Below are 20,483 nucleotides of genomic sequence, written 5' to 3' on the forward strand. Positions count from 1 at the left end.
AGGAGCGGAAAGACTTACCTTGGGGGAAAAAAGGACAGGTATACACTCGCGCACACACACACACACACACATCCATACGCACATACACAGACACAAGCAGACATTTGTGAAGCCAAAGAGTTTGGGCAGAGATGTCAGTCGAGGCGGAAGTAGAGGCAAAGATGTTGTTGAAAGACAGGTGAGGTATGAGTGGCAGCAAATTGAAATTAGCGGAGATTGAGGCCTGGCAGATAATGAGAAGAGAGGATATACTGAAGGGCAAGTTACCATCTACGGAGTTCTGACAGGTTGGTGTTAGTGGGAAGTATCCAGATAACCCGGACGGTGTAACACTGTGCCAAGATGTGCTGGCCGTGCACCAAAGCATGTTTAGCCACAGGGTGATCCTCATTACCAACAAACACTGTCTGCCTGTGTCCATTCATGCATATGGATAGTTTGTTGCTGGTCATTCCCACATAGAATGCGTCACAGTGTAGGCAGATCAGTTGGTAAATCACGTGGGTGCTTTCACACATGGCTCTGCCTTTGATCGTGTACACCTTCCGGGTTACAGGACTGGAGTAGGTGGTGGTGGGAGGGTGCATGGGACAGGTTTTACACTGGGGGCGGTTACAAGGGTAGGAGCCAGAGGGTAGGGAAGGTGGTTTGGGGATTTCATAGGGATGAACTAACAGGTTACGAAGGTTAGGTGGACGGCGGAAAGACACTCTTGGTGGAGTGGGGAGGATTTCATGAAGGATGGATCTCATTTCAGGGCAGTATTTGAGGAAGTCGTATCCCTGCTGGAGAGCCACATTCAGAGTCTGATCCAGTCCCGGAAAGTATCCTGTCACAAGTGGGGCACTTTTGGGGTTCTTCTGTGGGAGGTTCTGGGTTTGAGGAGATGAGGAAGTGGCTCTGGTTATTTGCTTCTGTACCAGGTCGGGAGGGTAGTTGCGGGATGCGAAAGCTGTTTTCAGGTTGTTGGTGTAATGGTTGAGGGATTCCGGACTGGAGCAGCAGATTCGTTTGCCACGAAGACCTAGGCTGTAGGGAAGGGACCGTTTGATGTGGAATGGGTGGCAGCTGTCACAATGGAGGTACTGTTGCTTGTTGGTGGGTTTGATGTGGACGGACGTGTGAAGCTGGCCATTGGACAGGTGGAGGTCAACGTCAAGGAAAGTGGCATGGGATTTGGAGTAGGACCAGGTGAATCTGATGGAACCAAAGGAGTTGAGGTTGGAGAGGAAATTCTGGAGTTCTTCTTCACTGTGAGTCCAGATCATGAAGATGTCATCAATAAATCTGTATCAAACTTTGGGTTGGCAGGCCTGGGTAACCAAGAAGGTTTCCTCTAAGCGACCCATGAATAGGTTGGCGTATGAGGGGGCCATCCTGGTGCCCATGGCTGTTCCCTTTAATTGTTGGTATGTCTGGCCTTCGAAAGTGAAGAAGTTGTGGGTCAGGATGAAGCTGGCTAAGGTAATGAGGAAAGAGGTTTTTGGTTGGGTGGCAGGTAATCGGCGTGATGAAAGGAAGTGCTCCATCGCAGCGAGGCCCTGGACGTGCGGAATATTTGTGTATAAGTAAGTGGCATCAATGGTTACAAGGATGGTTTCCAGGGGTAACAGACTGGGTAGGGATTCCAGGCGTTCGAGAAAGTGGTTGGTGTCTTTGATGAAAGATGGGAGACTGCATGTAATGGGTTGAAGGTGTTGATCTACGTAGGCAGAGATACGTTCTGTGGGGGCTTGGTAGCCAGCTACAATGGGGTGGCCGGGATGATTGGGTTTGTGAATTTTAGGAAGAAGGTAGAAGGTAGGGGTGCGGCGCGTTGGTGGGGTCAGGAGGTTGATGGAGTCAGGTGAAAGGTTTTGTAGGGGGCCTAAGGTTCTGAAGATTCCTTGAAGCTCCACCTGGACATCAGGAATGGGATTACCTTGGCAAACTTTGTATGTAGTGTTGTCTGAAAGCTGACGCAGACCCTCAGCCACATACTCCCGACGATCAAGTACCACGGTCGTGGAACCCTTGTCCGCCGGAAGAATGACGATGGATCGGTCAGCCTTCAGATCACGGATAGCCTGGGCTTCAGCAGTGGTGATGTTGGGAGTAGGATTGAGGTTTTTTAAGAAGGATTGAGAGGCAAGGCTGGAAGTCAGAAATTCCTGGAAGGTTTGGAGAGGGTGGTTTTGAGGAAGAGGAGGTGGGTCCCGCTGTGACTGAGGACGGAACTGCTCCAGGCAGGGTTCAATTTGGATAGTGTCTTGGGGAGTTGGATCATTAGGAGTAGGATTGGGATCATTTTTCTTCATGGCAAAGTGATATTTCCAGCAGAGAGTACGGGTGTAGGACAGCAAATCTTTGACAAGTGCTGTTTGGTTGAATCTGGGAGTGGGGCTGAAGGTGAGGCCTTTGGATAGGACAGAGGTTTCGGATTGGGAGAGAGGTTTGGAGGAAAGGTTAACTACTGAATTAGGGTGTTGTGGTTCCAGATTGTGTTGATTGGAATTTTGAGGTTTTGGGGGGAGTGGAGCTGGAAGTGGGAGATTGAGTAGATGGGAGAGGCTGGGTCTGTGTGCAATGAGAGGAGGTTGAGGTTTGCTGGAAAGGTTGTGAAGGGTGAGTGAGTTGCCTTTCCGGAGGTGGGAAACCAGAAGATTGGATAGTTTTTTTGAGGTGGAGGGTGGCATGCTGTTCTAATTTGCGACTGGCCTGTAGGAGGATGCTCTGAACAGCTGGTGTGGATGTGGGAGAGGAAAGATTGAGGACTTTTATTAAGGATAGGAGTTGACAGATGTGTTCATAGGCTGAGTTGATGTGTAGGTGAAGGATTAGGTGGGTGAGGGCAATGGATTGTTCAGTTTGGAACTGGTATGGGGACTGATGGAAAGAAGGATTACAGCCAGAGATGGGAACTTTAAGTGTGAGGCCTTTGGGGGTAATGCCAAATTTCAGACAAGCCTGAGAAAATAGAATATGGGAGTGTAATCTGGCTAGGGCGATGGCATGTTTGCGGAGGGAATGTAAATAAAACTTAATGGGGTTGTTGAGGGGATGTTGTGAGGGTGACATGGTATTAGAAGGTGGAAAGTGTAACATGAGGCTGAAATGAAAATGAAAATAAAAATACATGGCGAGAGATAAGGTGAACTGGAAAGCAACTGGAGATCTGGTGTGAAAAAAAGGCGAAAAAGTGTTGGTTATAGCTGGGCTATGTTGATCCTGTGGTGAACTTGGGTTGGTAGACAACGATGTGCACAAAGGTTATGTGGTTGTGTTGCCGCCAAAACACGTTCAGGGGTGGAGCAATTCGGGAAAATTTCGAAAAAACTGCGTGTAAATGTATTAAAAGGAGTGGTTTAGTGGTGGCAGATTGTGAAAATGAGGCTAACAATTGTCTGACGAAGAAATAATGACGTTAAAACCTGTGGGAAGCGGCTAAAAAATATCAGTGATGTGGGAAAAACGGAAATGGAAAAAAAGCGAAAAAACGAATGTTATTAGAACTAGCCGAAATGGCTGTTTAATAGCTGAAAGGAACTGTTTGTGAACCGGAAACAGTGGATTTTGTAGCAGCGGTATTGTTGGAAGTGGAAAAAAATTTTTTGGTTATGGTTTGGAAGTGGGTTACGTATTATTGAGTATAAATAGGCGGGATAAAATTGTATGGTAGATTCGGTAAAGAGGAGAAGGTGAATACAAAGTGAAACTACTTGCAAAAACAGAAAGAGAAAATAAGATGACAGGAAAGATTTCGAAATGCAACAGTGACAATAACAAACGTAATTGTTGGGTTCAAATTAATGGTACGAATATAATAGAGGGAAACATTCCACGTGGGAAAAATATATCTAAAAACAAAGATGATGTGACTTACCGAACGAAAGCGCTGGCAACAAACTGTTGCCTCATCAGGAAAGAGGGGAAGGAGAGGGAAAGACGAAAGGATGTGGGTTTTAAGGGAGAGGGTAAGGAGTCATTCCAATTCCGGGACCGGAAAGATTTACCTTGGGGGAAAAAAGGACAGGTATACACTCGCACACACACACATATCCATCCACACATACACAGGCACAAGCAGACATTTGTAAAGGCAAAGAGTTTGGGCAGAGATGTCAGTCGAGGCGGAAGTAGAGGCAAAGATGTTGTTGAAAGACAGGTGAGGTATGAGCGGCGGCAAAATGAAATTAGCGGAGATTGAGGCCTGGCGGATAACAAGAAGAGAGGATATACTGAAGGGCAATTTAATTGGATGAATAAAATAGCTACTCACCAAGCAGCAGCACAACACAAACATAAAAGACAGTTGTAACTGGCAATTACTACCATTTTTTATGTGTGTGTTCTGCTGTCAATTGGTGAGAAGATTTATTATCTATCCAATTAAATAATATTCACCAAAAATCAGATAAATGTACCAGCTTCTGCTCTTCTTCCAGAATAAGTGCAATTGCCCTTCCTTCTTTCCCGCCTCTGTACATGCAATGCAATGCATGCATGCATGTTGACAACGTGGTGAAGCAGAAACTTCAGGAAAACACTGAACTCCAGTATCATTTGGAAGTACAACTTAATTAATTGATAACAAATTCCAAAGTTTAAAGCACACTGTGTCACACAAACATCACTACAGTAATCTTAATCAACTGCTGTAGATAAATGCATTTCAGCTGACCAGGGTTGGGAGGAGGCATCATTGGCAGACCTTTTTCCAAAAGATAAAAGTACTCTTTTTCATTAAGCTGTAGTTCAGCAACCACTGATCAAAAGAACTATATATCTCACAGGGGCATAAGCAATGCCATCACCGGTCTATGAGAAAGAAAGTTTCACATAGTGATGCAGCATGCTACACGATATGGCCCCAGATGGGCATGTGAAGGGAGTGCCCTACAAATAGTATTTACAAAACTGTTCCTTAGTGATGGTGGTCTGGAGTGGTTACTCCTACTTTGAACTCAGACCATTCATTTTAGGTGATGGCAAAATGAAGGCAAATGTTTATAAAGATCTCAAACTACTGCTTGCTTCCGTAACTATATGAACAACTGATGAATTGGACCTTTTCTTGATCAGCACAATAATGCATTTCTTTGCAATGCAATATCAATTACATCATGGTTTGCAGAGAATCAGGTGGATTTGCCAGACATACGAGCACAAGCAACAACTTAAACCCAATGGTAAATATTTGGGATGAACTAGAGTATCATTTTCTAACATCTCAGGTACCCTAAATTTTTCACATTGATTTTGTACACAGAAGCCTAAGAGAACAACAGAAAATACAAACTCTGCTAGCAATGTGATCTATTCCTCCCAAGTAGCCCCCCCCCCCCCCCACACACACACGCGCAAACAAAAAAACTCTCTCTCTCCCTCTCCCTCTCTCCCCCCTGAAACTATCAGTTCTTTTCCAAGGTAGGAAAGAGGGATAGGTTGGATGAGGTAAAGAAGCGCAGTCACTCAAGATCAAGGATGTGAGGTCGAAGGGACGTCCAATCCTCTCTCTCATCCTCACAACAAGTAGGTCCCTTTCAGCCTGCAGTCTGAGTGACTTCCCCTTCATTTCTAATTTCCTCCAAATGATCCCTCTTTCCTCTGCAAGGAGGGAACTAATAGTTCCAGAAGCTAGAATTTTTTTCCCTTCACTTCTGGAATGTGTGTGTCAGTAGTACTGCAATTTTGCTTCCCAAAGGTAAGTACTGGCCAGGCATTCTGTCTTTTAGTAATTTTGTAGTTTTCTCTCACACATTTTAATTCTGATACAGATAACTCTGTTTATCTTTTTGGAGTTAACTGCTATAACTGGCTACACCAACATTCTAGTTTTAAGTTGAGTAATTTCACAGAAATTATTTTCATCTTCAAACTCCTTAAATTACTTGTGCAGTGTCTTATGCATGAGCTGCTTTTGTAAACAACAGGAGCAAAACAATATAATACAACAATACAATCCAGAGTTCACTGCACCCTCATACTATTGATTATTCCTTCTTTTGTCACAGTCTCTTATTTATCGTATCTCATTCCATTCTTAGAATTCCTAAGAAAGTTAAGACATTTTTGTTGTGTAGTTTCACACCTAGTATTTTTTATGGATGTATGTTAATACCTGAGCAAATTTTCCTAAAGCAATTAGTGAATATGTGAATTAGAGACAGCTACTATGATGGAGACAGACTGACTTTTACACCATAACAAACTGAATAATTCAGTGTGTCACAATTGTAACACTTGTGAGCTGGAAAAGCAATATGCGCAACATCAGCACGTCTGATTGCAGTCCATCATTGAAAAACACTCCCACTAGTGACAACTGCTTTGGGCAACAATGGGGTGATGACATTAGTCACCATCCATTATGATTAATTGCAATAGCTGATGGATGTACAACAGTGCAGAAAATCATTCAGTAGTTCAATGCCGGTCAACAAAAACTAATGAACCCCCCAACACCATCCAGAAACACTTCCTTGTTAAGAGGTGGAAAAAAAAAGAGGAGTTATTTTTTAAAAAGCTATATATTTTCAAACTGTTTACTAAACAACCTTGTCTCCTTCAAAATACTCTCCATTACAACTAATACATTTTTCCACTGGTGCTTCCACTGTACGAAACATTTTTTTGTAGTCATCTTTAGAAATGGCTGACAGTTCCTCCCTTGTTTGTTTCCTCAACTTCCTCAATGTTGTCAAATCGGAGTCCTTTCAGGGTCCTTTTCATGTGGGAAAATAAGAAAAAGTCGCACACAACCAGTTCAAGAGAGTAAGGTGCTTTGGGCAGTGGAACAATATCATTTTTAGCCAAAAACTAACAGAGGCGGCTGTGTGGGCAGGTGTGTTGTAGTGGGAGAACCAGTCTCCTGTCTGGAACAAATCTGGACTTTTTTGACAAACACTGTTGTGCAATCTTCTTAAAACTTCCACATAAATAGTCTGATTGATGGTCTGACATAGGGAAACAAACTCTGAATGAATTTTCTCAATATTTTCGCCGATTTGGGCAGTTGATGGACATTCAGAATGAGGTTTGTCATCAATCGACATGTCGCCATTTTTAAATCTAGCAAACCACTTGTACATTTGAGTTTTTCCTATAGCGTCATCTTGATAAGTTGTTTTCAATATTAGAAACAGGTTCAGCAGCATTTTTACTGAACAAAAAACAAAATTTTACAGCTGTATGTTGTTAACTTAAGCTTGCCACCATAAAAAATGTAACAAGAACAAAACAACAATCTTAGCAAAAACAATCACTGCTGTTGAACAGAACAAACCAGGTCAACAACACAGGCAGCACTGAACTCACAATTAGCTGCGCTATAAACGCCTAGTGGCAGAAATGCCCCCCATAAGACACAGAAGTAGTTGCAGGAACACTTCAACAGATATCAAAAGTATGGAAAAAGTTGACCTGGTACATGCCAATGTACAAGCATGTTGCAAACCATATGGTGTGATGCATATGGATGCCACCAGGCACACAAATGGTGCAGGAGGTTCACACTGGAGGCCAAGAGGCATCTAATACGGTATCAGATCAAATGTATCCACGCACTTATTAGTGGACATTAACGTGGGATGTGTCCACCCTTAATCTTTATAATGGCTGGATCTCTGTTAGGGATATTTTCAATGAGGTGTCTACGTCTGCAGAAGAATGGCAGCCCATTCTTTCTCAAGAGAAGAAACTAGCAAAGGTAGTGATGCTAGATGCTGGAGTCTGCAGCAAAGCCAACATTCTAACTCATCCCGAAGGTATTCCATTGGGTTCAGGTTGGGACTCTCATTGTCCACAAATCACAGCCTCGAAGATGTTGCATTATGACAGGGTGCATTGTCATGCTGATACAATCATCTCCAAACTGTTTCTCTATTGTGCACAATGTACAATGTTGTACAATGTTTTCATATCCTTCCATATTTAGCATTTTCTTAAGTGCAATAAGGGGACCATGCTTTAACTCTGAAAACCCACCCCACTACATCGTAATACCATCTTCTTCCTACTTTACTCTTGGCGCTTGATGGCAGATAACTTTCTCCAGGCATTTGCCCACTTAGCATTGACTACAGAAATTTGTGGCTATGAGGAGCTTTTCAACCACTGTATCCCATTCTTTTAACTCCTTGGCACTCTCACTGTGTTAACTGGATCGCCAGTAGCATTCACCAGTGATTCACGATTTCATTTGATTTTTTACAATTTCCCTCTGTAACGCCTGATGGTCCCTGCCCGTCAGTACATGGCGTCTGCCTGTCTTGGTTTAGCTGTGGTTGTTCCTTTGTGTTTCCAAATCACAATTAAATCATCAATAGTTGACATGGGCAGCTTCAGAAGGGCTGAAATGTCCCCGATGGATACATTGCTCAGGTGACAGCCTATGATTAGTACTGTTTGAAGTCCCTGTGCTCTCCTGGCTAATCCCTTCTGCTGTTGCTGCTTCTCTACTGACAACAAAATACTCCCCCACCCCTTTTATACTACAAGTCTGCCTCTCATTGCATCTAGTGATCAATTCGACTTTATGTAGGGTGTCCACATACTTTTGATCAAACAGTGTACATCTCAAAATCATCTCACACTGGAGAACAATACATGTTCTTACTGTCTGACCATGTGCACCATTTGTTCATTTTCATCAGCTACCTACTACTTTCAGCAAGCAATTCAACACTTTACGCTGTGGTGACAAAAGTCATTGGACAGCAATATGCATATCTACAGATGGCGGTACTATTGCTTACGCAAGGTATAAAGGGCAACATTGGCACAGCTACCATTAGATTAGTACTTGGATGATTCATGTGAAAAAGTTTCCGATGTGATTATGGCTGCAGGACAGGAATTAAGGGACTTTGAATGTCGAATGGTAGTTGGAGCTAGACAAATGGGATTTTACATTTTAGAAATTGTTAGGGAATTCAATTTTCCAAGATCCACAGTGTGCTGAGAATATCAAATTTCAGGCATTACCTCTCACTATGGACAACACAGTTGCCGACACCCTTCCCTTAACAACCTACAGCAGTGGCATATGCATCGTGTTGCTAGTGTTAACAGACAAGCAACACTGTGTTAAGTAACCACAGAAACTAATGTGGGACGTACGACGAATATATCCGTTAGGAAAGCATGGTAAAATTTGGTGTTTATGAGTTATGGCAGCAGAGGACCAATACGAGTGCCTTTGCTAAGAGCATGACATCACCTGCAGTGCCTCTCCTGGGCTTGTGACTGTATCGGTTGGACCCCACATGACCATGGCCTGGTCAGATGAGGCCAAACCTTAGTTTTTATGGTAGGGCTGGAGTGTGGAACGGACCCGCCAAGCCATGGATCCAAATTGTCAACAAGGCACTGTGCAAGCTGGTGGTAGCTCCGTAATACTGTGGGCTGTGTTTACGCAGAATGGACTGGGTCCTCTGGTCCAACGGAACCAATCATTTACTGGAAATAGTTACATTTGGCTACTTTGAGACCATATGCAGCCATTCATAGACTTAATATCCCAAACAATGATATAATTTGTTGTTGTGGTCTTAAGTCCTGAGACTGGTTTGATGCAGCTCTCCATGCTAATCTATCCTGTGCAAGCTTCTTCATCTCCCAGTACCTACTGCAGGGACTTATCCTTGCACGCTTCCCGTGAGACTCACATTCCCAACTGTCCACAGTTCTACATATGTATTGTACCTTATAGACATTTGCCCACCCACTCATTACTCACGCACGCTTTGGCGATTCCCGTAAGTGTTTGGGCAACCTGTGCGCATTCGCACAGACAAAGGTCAATGGCTGGGTAGCCTTTAAGTATATATGCGAAGACAGTAACTTGTTCTCGAAAGAACAGTTACTGTTGATGAGCATGCAGCTTTTCCCTGGAATAAATGATGACTAACTGAAAACATCAGCTGCCAACAGGTGTTGTCGATATACCTCGACAGCTGAAAATGCCATGTAAGCAGGAGATCCCGGGTTCGAGTCCCGGTCGGGGCACACATTTTCAGCTGTCCACATCGAGGTATATCAATATATATATATATATATATATATATATATATATATATATATATATAACAGAGGGAAACATTCCACGTGGAAAAAATATATCTAAAAAGAAAGATGATGAGACTTACCAAACAAAAGCGCTGGCAGGTCGATAGACACACAAACAAACACAAATATACACACAAAATTCAAGCTTTCGCAACAAACTGTTGCCTCATCAGGAAAGAGGGAAGGAGAGGGAAAGACGAAAGGATGTGGGTTTTAAGGGAGAGGGTAAGGAGTCATTCCAATCCCGGGAGCGGAAAGACTTACCTTAGGGGGAAAAAAGGACAGGTATACACTCGCACACACACACATATCCATCCACACATACAGACACAAGCAGACATATTTAAAGACCTCTTTCCTGATGAGGCAACAGTTTGTTGCGAAAGCTTGAATTTTGTGTGTATATTTGTGTTTGTTTGTGTGTCTATCGACCTGCCAGCGCTTTTGTTTGGTAAGTCTCATCATCTTTCTTTATATATATATATATATATATATATATATATATATATATATATATATATAAATCCATCCACACATACAGACACAAGCAGACATATTTAAAGACCAATATGTCTGCTTGTGTCTGTATGTGTGGATGGATATGTGTGCGTGTGCGCGAGTGTATACCTGTCCTTTTTTCCCCCTAAGGTAAGTCTTTCCGCTCCCGGGATTGGAATGACCCCACCCTTTCCCTTAAAACCCACATCCTTTCGTCTTTCCCTCTCCTTCCCTCTTTCCTGAGGAGGCAACAGTTTGTTGCGAAAGCTTGAATTTTGTGTGTATATTTGTGTTTGTTTGTGTGCCTATCGACCTGCCAGCACTTTTGTTTGGTAAGTCTCATAGGAAAAAAAGTAGGCCAGTAGCCTAATGCCTCTGAGCTTTCTAAAACACAGTTAATATTTGACCAATTTCTTCACGAATAGTATATATCGGATATAAACAAAGACAAAGACAAATAACTATATTCATAAGCATGCTGCAACCTTTTTTTTTTTTTTTTTTTTACTGTGGAGTACTTATGGCCTGACGCGAGCAATAGTAATCTACAACTTTGACCTCCAATAATTCATGTACTAGTCAAGTTACATGCCTCTAATTCATATAAATTTAGCTTCACACTAATAGCTTTCTAAAGACACGTTCATCAACAAAATCTGATGAACCGTTTAGATTTTGGAAATTCGTGCTGGGTGTTACTTGTATAATTTACAGCCAGGTAATAAACTTCAAACTAATAAAGATATTGAAAATCTGATTACACCATCAGAATCACCATGCAAATAATGGTAATGTATGTGTTTCTTTGTAAAGTATCACAATTCCTCTGGCTATTATTAATTTCTACATGAACTGTGAAATGTCTGCCATTATGGTTTCACAAAGTTCGCTGTCTTTGGCACCCCCGGCATACAAATCTCCTTCATCAACACAAAGCCCATTCCTTGACACAGCATCAACATGGAATTCCCAGCCATGCAGTTGGCCTGGACCCACGCAGGGGCTACCCTTCTTGCTCCGGCTAATGTTCGGCACCACATGGTTGCTGAAGAGCCCCGGCTTGCCGAGCAGCCATGCCAACTCCGATGATAGCATATACTGCATTTACATGGGGCTCCTGAAACAAGATTTCGTAAACTGATCTCCCAGTACTGCTTCTGGGTGGTCAGATAAACACTTCAAAATCGATTCTGGAAATCTGATTCTGGTTGCCAGTTTTCCAATTCCGCTATTGATTTTCGCTCCCATGTAAAAGCAACAGATTTTAAAAGTGCTTGGGCTGTCAGGTTTCATCTTGTTTTCAAAAACTTTGGTTAATATTGACAGAGTTGCTTTTTGTGAAGGATAAGTAGAAATATTAGACTGAAGCTGTTTACACCTCGTCTAATTGAAGAGAAATAGCAACTGCGCTGACTAAATCAAACTATATCTGCTGTTTTCCAGGCGCCATAGTTAACTGGGCTAGCAAATCCGCTTCAGACCTTGATATGTAAACACAACAGCGAAAAATGGTTTCCGAAATTTGGTTTTCATCTGTTGGAAGATGTGGCGCATGTAAACGTAATGATTCAGAGCATAGGATACATGAGGTAGTCAGCTCATAGCAACATCATCACTGTTAAGTATTGCGAACACACAAATAGGAAAAGTTAATGGTTTAACTTAATGAATATAGTGAGCTACAAGAAAAGCTAAGCTTTCACATATCATATTTGTATTTTTGCATGTGTTACACTTCAATACGTCACACAAACGTGCCAATAAAATTTTAAGTAATGACGTAAATGTCTGGTCTTCTGGGATCGAAATTCTTCAAGTGGCTGGCCCTCAAAGTATTAAGCTTTAAATGAAAATCAAACGCTCTGTGATTTAATAAATTCAAAGCATGTTTGCACATGTAACATAACTCACATTGCATAAAATAAAATATACTTTGAAAGTAGTGCTTTTCAAACAACCAATTGTAATATTTTCCCACGACCTGTTAGAATTTGTTTTAGCAGTTGTCAGAGAGTGCCAGAAAAGGCATTACTGTACCTGGGCAGCTACGATGATGTAGGTAGCCCGTATGTTCGTACGTACATGGCATTAAGAGATCTTACATTATGCCATAAACGAAACAGGTTATCGGAGGACACTCAAAGGGCATCAGAATTTCACAAACCATACTAAAATGCATAACACGACTTAAAGAGCACATTCATATGTCCAGATTCACAAAGAAGTAGGCCCCAAGCCCAGGTGCACTTCAAGTAGCCAGAAGTGAGAGAAGGTACTGCTCATACATGATGCTACTGCACATGCACATGCACATAAGCCCAATGGCGACTGCTCAAACGAACCTAATGTTAACCATTGTGATGTCATGCCCAACAGAAGCAGTTTGTTGTTATGAAGTATTGCATAGTCTTCGTCCTAAAGCCTTTGACACATTTCCTTTGAAACTTAAGTTTTATTTATTTTTTCCTCATTCATGTTTTATTGCTGCAGTATTATAATGCAGTAGAGAGCTGAAGTAAAATTCTTTGTTAGAGTATCAGTTCTTACCAGTCAAAACTACAAAAATTTAACTGAAAATTAAAACAGCAAAGAATTCCAGAGTTCTCTCCAGATGAACAAATTCCTGGGTTTCCCCCGGATTTCTCAGTTGTCCCGGAGCATGTACAACCTGTAATAAACCCACTGCGCAACAAAGCATGTTGTGGTCACATATCATCACTGCGACAACTAAAAATTTAGGACATGTTTCATAGCGAGATTCTGCACATGTATACAATCCATGACTACGTTTTCTATGAAAATGAACATATCTTTGGATTTAATAAAATGCAATACCTATGTGTTTACACTATATTTAAGACTTTGCAGTTCCGCTAATCCAGCACCCATATGAACAAAGAATTGCCAGGTTAACAATCATCTAGTGTATGTCACATTACCATAACATTGTAAGGAACAAACAACTTGAAAGGCATACAGACACAAGTGCAGAGTGGTTAACAAGTAACTAAAATAGACTAAGTAAAAGAAAATTTTTGCCAGTTGTTTTTTATTATTATTAAAGGGGAGATATGTACATACTGCCAACTTAGCATCTTTGTGTAACTGTAAATGAGTATATTGATCTGAAAACATGACATTACACTGAGAGGGAAAAAGAGAGAGAGAGAGAGAGAGAGAGAGAGAGAGATTTTCTTTGATACTTAAAAACTTATTATAAACAAACAAATATCGCATGTGAAGTTTTGGTGAGAATAACGTATATTAAATGCTGTGTTAATAAGTAACCACCATTTCTAAAATAAGTGAATACATACTTGTAGGGCTCCGAATTGTATTTACGGCGAGAGGCTTCCCGTGTTGGCAACTCGTTCTCCTTGTAGAGCATACCCCATTCAAAGATTCCACGATAATGATGGCCATCTTGATAAACAGGCCTGTACTCAAAGGTTTTGTGGTCAATCCCATCAATCACAGGTACTGTCATCACGGTCCTATGTGCATAATTGAATGGCAGAAATAAAACAAAAAAATCCTATGAAATAGTATAATTAAAGCGATTATCAGAACAAAGAGAATATTTTAGGGCATTTGAACATAAAAGGGAAAGTAAAAAAAAAAAAAAAAAAAAGACAATTTTTAAAAAAATAAGTTTTTTACTGGGAAAACAACACTGCAAGTAACATCCCTCTAAATAATCTCCCTCTACCTCTATATACTTGGTAAATTTCTTGACAAGATTCCTTATTCTGCCCCGGAAGAATTTTTGTGGCAACATGCACATTCACTATTGCCCAACTGCTACTGCACAAACCAAATATAAGCTAGGCTTCATGTATGTGGTCCTTCAGCATGACAAAACAGTGAAAATTACTTTGAGCTATGTCACAATGTACAGTGGGTGCTCAAGGTAGCTAAAAACCAAGGTTTTGCTTGCACTGTATTGTTTTCCAGTGGTATGATTGCAGGTATTATCCTCAAGGAAAATCACACACTTTGTGACAGTTTAAGACATTCATAGATGGTTGCACATGCTGAACAGTGGCTTAAAGTTCAACTTGTGCACGGTATCATCAAATCTGGCATAATGACGATCATGAATCATTCACTCAGCTGTCTCTAAATTCCTGCCTGTTATCTTAATGTTTATCCAAAACATTTTTAACACATACACGACCACTTGCAAAGCAATCTATCCACTCTTAAATATTTCATTGACTAAGATAACTATTGCAACTGCATCCTGCAGAATAATCTCAGCAGTTTCAGTTCCATCACAATACAGAAAATGAATCACTACCTTCATTTCCTCCCTTGTATACAGACAACGTCGCACTTATAGTAAATTGCTCTGAAACCATAATGAACAGTGCTAACCAGACACAAAGTCAATGCAAGAACAACAGTGAGGTTAAGGTGGGACACTGTTGTCTGTGAAATATGTACGTACAAATCAAACAGGAGCCATAAACTGGAGATTTCTTAGATTTTATGTCAAAAGAGAGACCTATTTTGGTCTTTTGTCACAAAGAATATTGACTTACAACAGGTTGACCAAAGAAGCCTTCCAGAGTCTCTAAAATATCCATAAGTAAAGCTATTATTTATGACAGACTCAAAGAAATAGCTAGGAAATTACAGCCCAATTTTTCTTCTCCTGAAGATTTTCAACAGTGTTATAAGAAAACTATCATAACATAAATTCAAAAATGTTATGCAGGTGTTTAAAATATCTCGTTACATTTGTTTCCAAGCACTGATCAGCAACAAGATGAGTTCACAAATGAAGCTGAATAATGGGCTGCCACAATGATCTATCCTGGCCCCTCTCCTGCAGAGTTTGTACATATCAGATATGCCTGAAACCACATCAAGAAATTTTGGGTATGCTGGCGACTGGGCACTTGCAGTGAGGCATAAAGATCTCGAAAGTTTTGAGTCCATATTGATTGTTGTTGTTGTGGTCTTCAGTCCTGAGACTGGTTTGATGCAGCTCTCCATGCTACTCTATCCTGTGCAAGCTTCTTCATCTCCCAGTACTTACTGCAACCTACATCCTTCTGAATCTGCTTAGCGTATTGATCTCTTGGTCTCCCTCTACGATTTTTACCCTCCACGCTGCCCTCCAGTGGTAAATTTGTGATCCCTTGATGCCTCAGAACATGTCCTACCAACCGATCCCTTCTTCTAGTCAAGTTGTGCCACAAACTTCTCTTCTCCCCAATCCTATTCAACACCTCCTCATTAGTTACGTGATCCACCCACCTTATCTTCAGCTTTCTTCTGTAGCACCACATTTCGAAAGCTTCTATGCTCTTCTTGTTTAAACTATTTATCGTCCATGTTTCACTTCCATACATGGCTACACTCCATACAAATACTTTCAGAAACGACTTCCTGACACTTAAATCTATACTCGATGCTAACAAATTTCTCTGCTTCAGAAACGCTATCCCTGCCATTGCCAGTCTACATTTTATATCATCTCTACTTCGACCATCATCAGTTATTTTGCTCCCAAAATAGCAAAACTCCTTTACTATTTTAAGTGTCTCATTTCCTAATCTAACTCCCTCAGCATCACCCGACTTAATTCGACTACATTCCATTATCCTCGTTTTGCTTTTGTTGATGTTCATCTTATATCCTCCTTTCAAGACACTGTCCATTCCGTTCAACTGCTCTTCCAGGTCCTTTGCTGTCTCTGACAGAATTACAATGTCATCAGCGAACCTCAAAGTTTTTACTTCTTCTCCATGGATTTTAAGACCTACTCTGAATTTTTCTTTTGTTTCCTTTACTGCTTGCTCAATATACAGATTGAATAACATCAGGGATAGGCTACAACCCTGTCTCACTCCTTTCCCATCCCCTTCATGCCCCTCGACTCTTATAACTGCCATCTGGTTTCTGTACAAATTGTAAATAGCCTTTCGCTCCCTATATTTCACCCCTGCCACCTTTAGAATTTGAAAGAGAGTATTCCAGTCAACACTGTCAAAAGCTTTCTCTAAGTCTACAAATGCTAGAAATGTAGGTTTGCCTTTCCTTAATCTTTCTTCTAAGATACCATATTGATTAAAGTTTATCAATTATTGTTGTATATTTCCACAAAGGAAGGTTGCAGCCAGGTGTCACTAAGTCAGAAGACTCAAAAAGTTCACTTAGACAAGAAGCTGGCCAAAAAGAGCTCACAGTCTACTTTGAAGGAAGGCTACTCATATACAATAGAAATCCGAAATGTCCAGGGATCATGCCTGATAGAACACTCAGTTACAGTCAACATCTACTAAGCTACAAAAATCAAAATCCTAAACAACATTCTTGAGAAACTCTGTGACAAATCATGGGGACCCTCTGCATCTAAACTCTGTACTTCAGCTCTGGCACTGGTTTTTCCTGTTAAGGAATATTGCTCCCAAGCTTGAATATGCAGTACTCACACAGTACTTGCTGATACTTGGCTGAACTACACGAAGTTACAATTAGATCTACATTCACTTTCTGAATACCCATGCTTACCAGCATCTCTGTGGTGGGTGAGTGCAATTGTATGGGAGTATTAAAAACTACAGAAAAATATTCACCTCCTTGTTCACACAAACATTTCAATCACGAGTAGAGGAAGGCTTCACTCTCATCGCCCCTTGGAAACTACAGATATGTGAGTTGGCAACAGCTTTAATACTAACGACTGTTGGACACACACATGGCACATTTACTCTATGACAAAAAATCTTAAGTTGACAAGCTTACCATTCAAGTCACCTGGGTTTCAAACGGACATTCAAGATCTCTTCAGTTCTTAAACAAATATGAACCAATGCTGAAGGTTTGTCAATTCTCTGCACAAATGGAAGAAAACAACATCTCCAAGTAGTGACTAGGCACTGAAAAGCAGACTGTTCACAATGCAGATTATGTCCTCTGAGAGCTTTCTCTGGCACTCCAACAGAGTTCCTGCCACATCAAACACTGACTGAAAAACATACTTGGAAATTGGTTTCCACCGTAGCTTGTGGATTTTCCTGTGACCACCAATGATTATTAAGTGTGTTGTTGATTCCATTCTGTGTAAATATGGCTTCATTAGTTAATAGTGTGTTATTAATGGAAGCAAATGACAACTGTCATTTAACCAGTGATAAAATTCAAGTCATGTGCGCTGTTTCCAACATGAACATCGTGGACACACTATATGTGAAATGGATACACGTTTTCCACACGTAATGTTTGCTATACACTTGTTCATCAGACACTGCTAAGTGCAGAAAGTTGGTGTGTGCTGCAATAGGACTACTCTGCACTGTGTTAATGTGTCACTGTTCCTCCATAGGTTGCTGAATTGTATGTCTAGAAGAAAAATAGGAACTTGGAATAATAAATACAATCTGCTGAAGACTCGGGCAAATAGTCTATGATAAGGAATTCGACATTTTGGAAAGCACAGACAGTATTCTTCAATAGCAGCAGCTGCTGCTGCTGCTACAGCAGCAGCAGCACTGCCATCACAGAATCCATAAACATACATCATATCTCCATATTCTTCATTAGCATAGATGTGTGGCATTTCAGTGTATTTACGAACAGTTAACCACTGCTTCTCTCTGATACACTTTCAGTCGCACCCACTACTTCACTAACAACACATCACAGACAGCAGAATGTTCAATGGTCTAGTTTCGTGGCAGGAAGACATACTGAACAAGGAAGTTGAAAGCAACAAGGTTAGTTGGTTGTGTAAGAGACTAACACACACACACACACACACACACACACACACACACACACACACACGGGAGCCACTAGTCCAAAATTACATATACATTAATGTGTTCTAACTCAAAAACCAATCAGAATAGAACATAAGCCTGCATAAAGATTTTTTGTTCAAATGAGTGTTTCTTATATCCATGAGTACTGCTCATTCCTCCTGGGACATCCTGTATATCCTCCCCCACCCCACCCACCCAAACATACCACATTTGCTGAAATAATCTTGATGATGGAAACATAATGCATGACATTACAATATTTATGAAGATCATAATGGAAGATATTCTGCAGCACCAGACAAGTGAGCTTTTTATTACATGTCAAAAGTTCACAACACTGTTAGTGTCATGCACACCAGAATGTTTGAATAGCTGCACGGCATTTTCTCGCAGCACTGGCCACGCTGTGAGATAAGTTCTGGATAAAGATTGTGATAGAAGCTTCATTAACTTGGCAGATGACGTGTTAAATCTGAGGTACCAGAAAGTATCTCTTAGAAGTGATTAAGGTTGCACCTTCAGTAGTCAAGAAAATTCTATTTAAAGGTTTTTGGAAGTTATACGAATATGTGAATATGGAGGAAAAAACTGTCTCCTCCAGTTTCAGAAAACCTTTCTTACTTGGTAAACTCATTTTTGGACTTTTTACAGGTCTGAGAAGTGCCAGGTCAAACCTACACTGACGAGCCAAAACATTACAATCATCTGCTTAATTGCTTGTTTGTCCGTTTCGGGAATGAAATACATCACTGATTCCGCATATTAGGGATCCGACAGTTTGTTGGCAGGTTTGTGGAGGCATGTGGGATTAGATGTCTATGCATAGGTCACGTAATTCGCGTAGATAAAGGGCCACTGATTTGCATATGTGGTGATGGTGCCCAGTAGCGACACAGATAGAGTCCATAGGGTTTACATCAGGCGAATTTTGTCACTGAGACATCAACATGAGTTCACTACAATGTTCCTCACATCAATGTAGCACAGTTTTGTCTCCAAAACACAGACAATTACACTGTTGAAAGGTGACATCACCGTCATGGAAGACATCAAGCATGAAGGGATGCAGATGACTCCAGCTGTCAGCGTGTCTTCAATTGCTACCAATGGCCCCATGTAAGCACAGGAGAATGTCTCCCACAGCATAATAGTGCTCCCACCAGCCTGCGTCTGTGGCATGCTGCACATTTTGAGCCACCATTCATCTCAATCACGGTGTCTGTGGAGATGGCCCCAATGATCCCATGCCCACTGCAATCTTAATTGATAATGTCATTGAATCAGCATGTAAATAGGAAGCCTGCCACATATTTCCATGTTCAACAATGTACAATGAACGGTGTGCTCCAAAACACTTTTGGCAGAAATGCCTCAGATCACTATCTATCCTACTTAACAGGGCAGACAAGCCTCCAAATGCCACATTCTGTGAAGAACCATGGCTGTCAAACCATTTAGCACCTAGTGGTAGTTTCACTGTCCTAACTCTTTTCGTAGATGCAGCACGTGAACATTCGACCAGCTTCGCCATTTTCGAGATACTCCCTCAAAGGCTCTGCATAATAACAATCTGCCCTTTGTCAAAATCACTCATCTCAATGGATTTACTATTAGCAGCCCATATCTTAACTAGGGTGATCCCCTGCGTGCACGTACATACTTCTGTAACTGCGCCATGTGCCCGCAACACCACCAGGCGGCATCCAATGCCGCAGTGGGCAGTGATCAAAATGTTTTGGCTTATCAGTGTACATCAGATTAGATTAGTGTTTCGTTCCATAAATCCGTGCTGAGGAGATCCTCGTGGATGTGGAACATGTCAATTTATTTTTTATTTTATTTTTTTTTTAAGCTGAAATAACAATACTAATATTACGAATATATATATCATTTGTCTCTATTAAAAAATTTGTCAATGGAGTAGAAGGAGTTGGCCACTAGTAAGTCTTTCAGGCTCCTTTTAAACTGATCTTTATTTGTAACTAAATTTTTCATGTTTACTGGCAAATTATTGAAGATGAGTGTTCCTGAGTAGTGGACCCCTTTTTGAACTAAAGTAAGTGCTTTTAAGCCCTTGTGCAGATCATTTTTGTTCCTGGTATTGTATGTATGAACTGAGCAGTTTGTTGGAAAAAGGACAAATTTCATTAATGAGTAAATATA

The 20,483-nt window shown here is 41.1% G+C and overlaps 1 protein-coding gene across 1 annotated transcript in view; it reads right to left on the reverse strand.

The window, feature by feature from the left end:
* LOC126194849 (N-acetylgalactosaminyltransferase 7) overlaps positions 1–20,483 on the reverse strand; it is a 92,389-nt gene that overhangs the window by 37,395 nt on the left and 34,511 nt on the right. The window contains exon 6 of the mRNA XM_049933196.1: positions 13,863–14,039. Within this exon, the coding sequence (XP_049789153.1) occupies positions 13,863–14,039 (177 nt within the window). The remainder of the gene's footprint in view (positions 1–13,862; positions 14,040–20,483) is intronic.

Source organism: Schistocerca nitens, chromosome 7 (assembly GCF_023898315.1).
Source record: "Schistocerca nitens isolate TAMUIC-IGC-003100 chromosome 7, iqSchNite1.1, whole genome shotgun sequence".
Lineage (NCBI taxonomy): Eukaryota > Metazoa > Arthropoda > Insecta > Orthoptera > Acrididae > Schistocerca > Schistocerca nitens.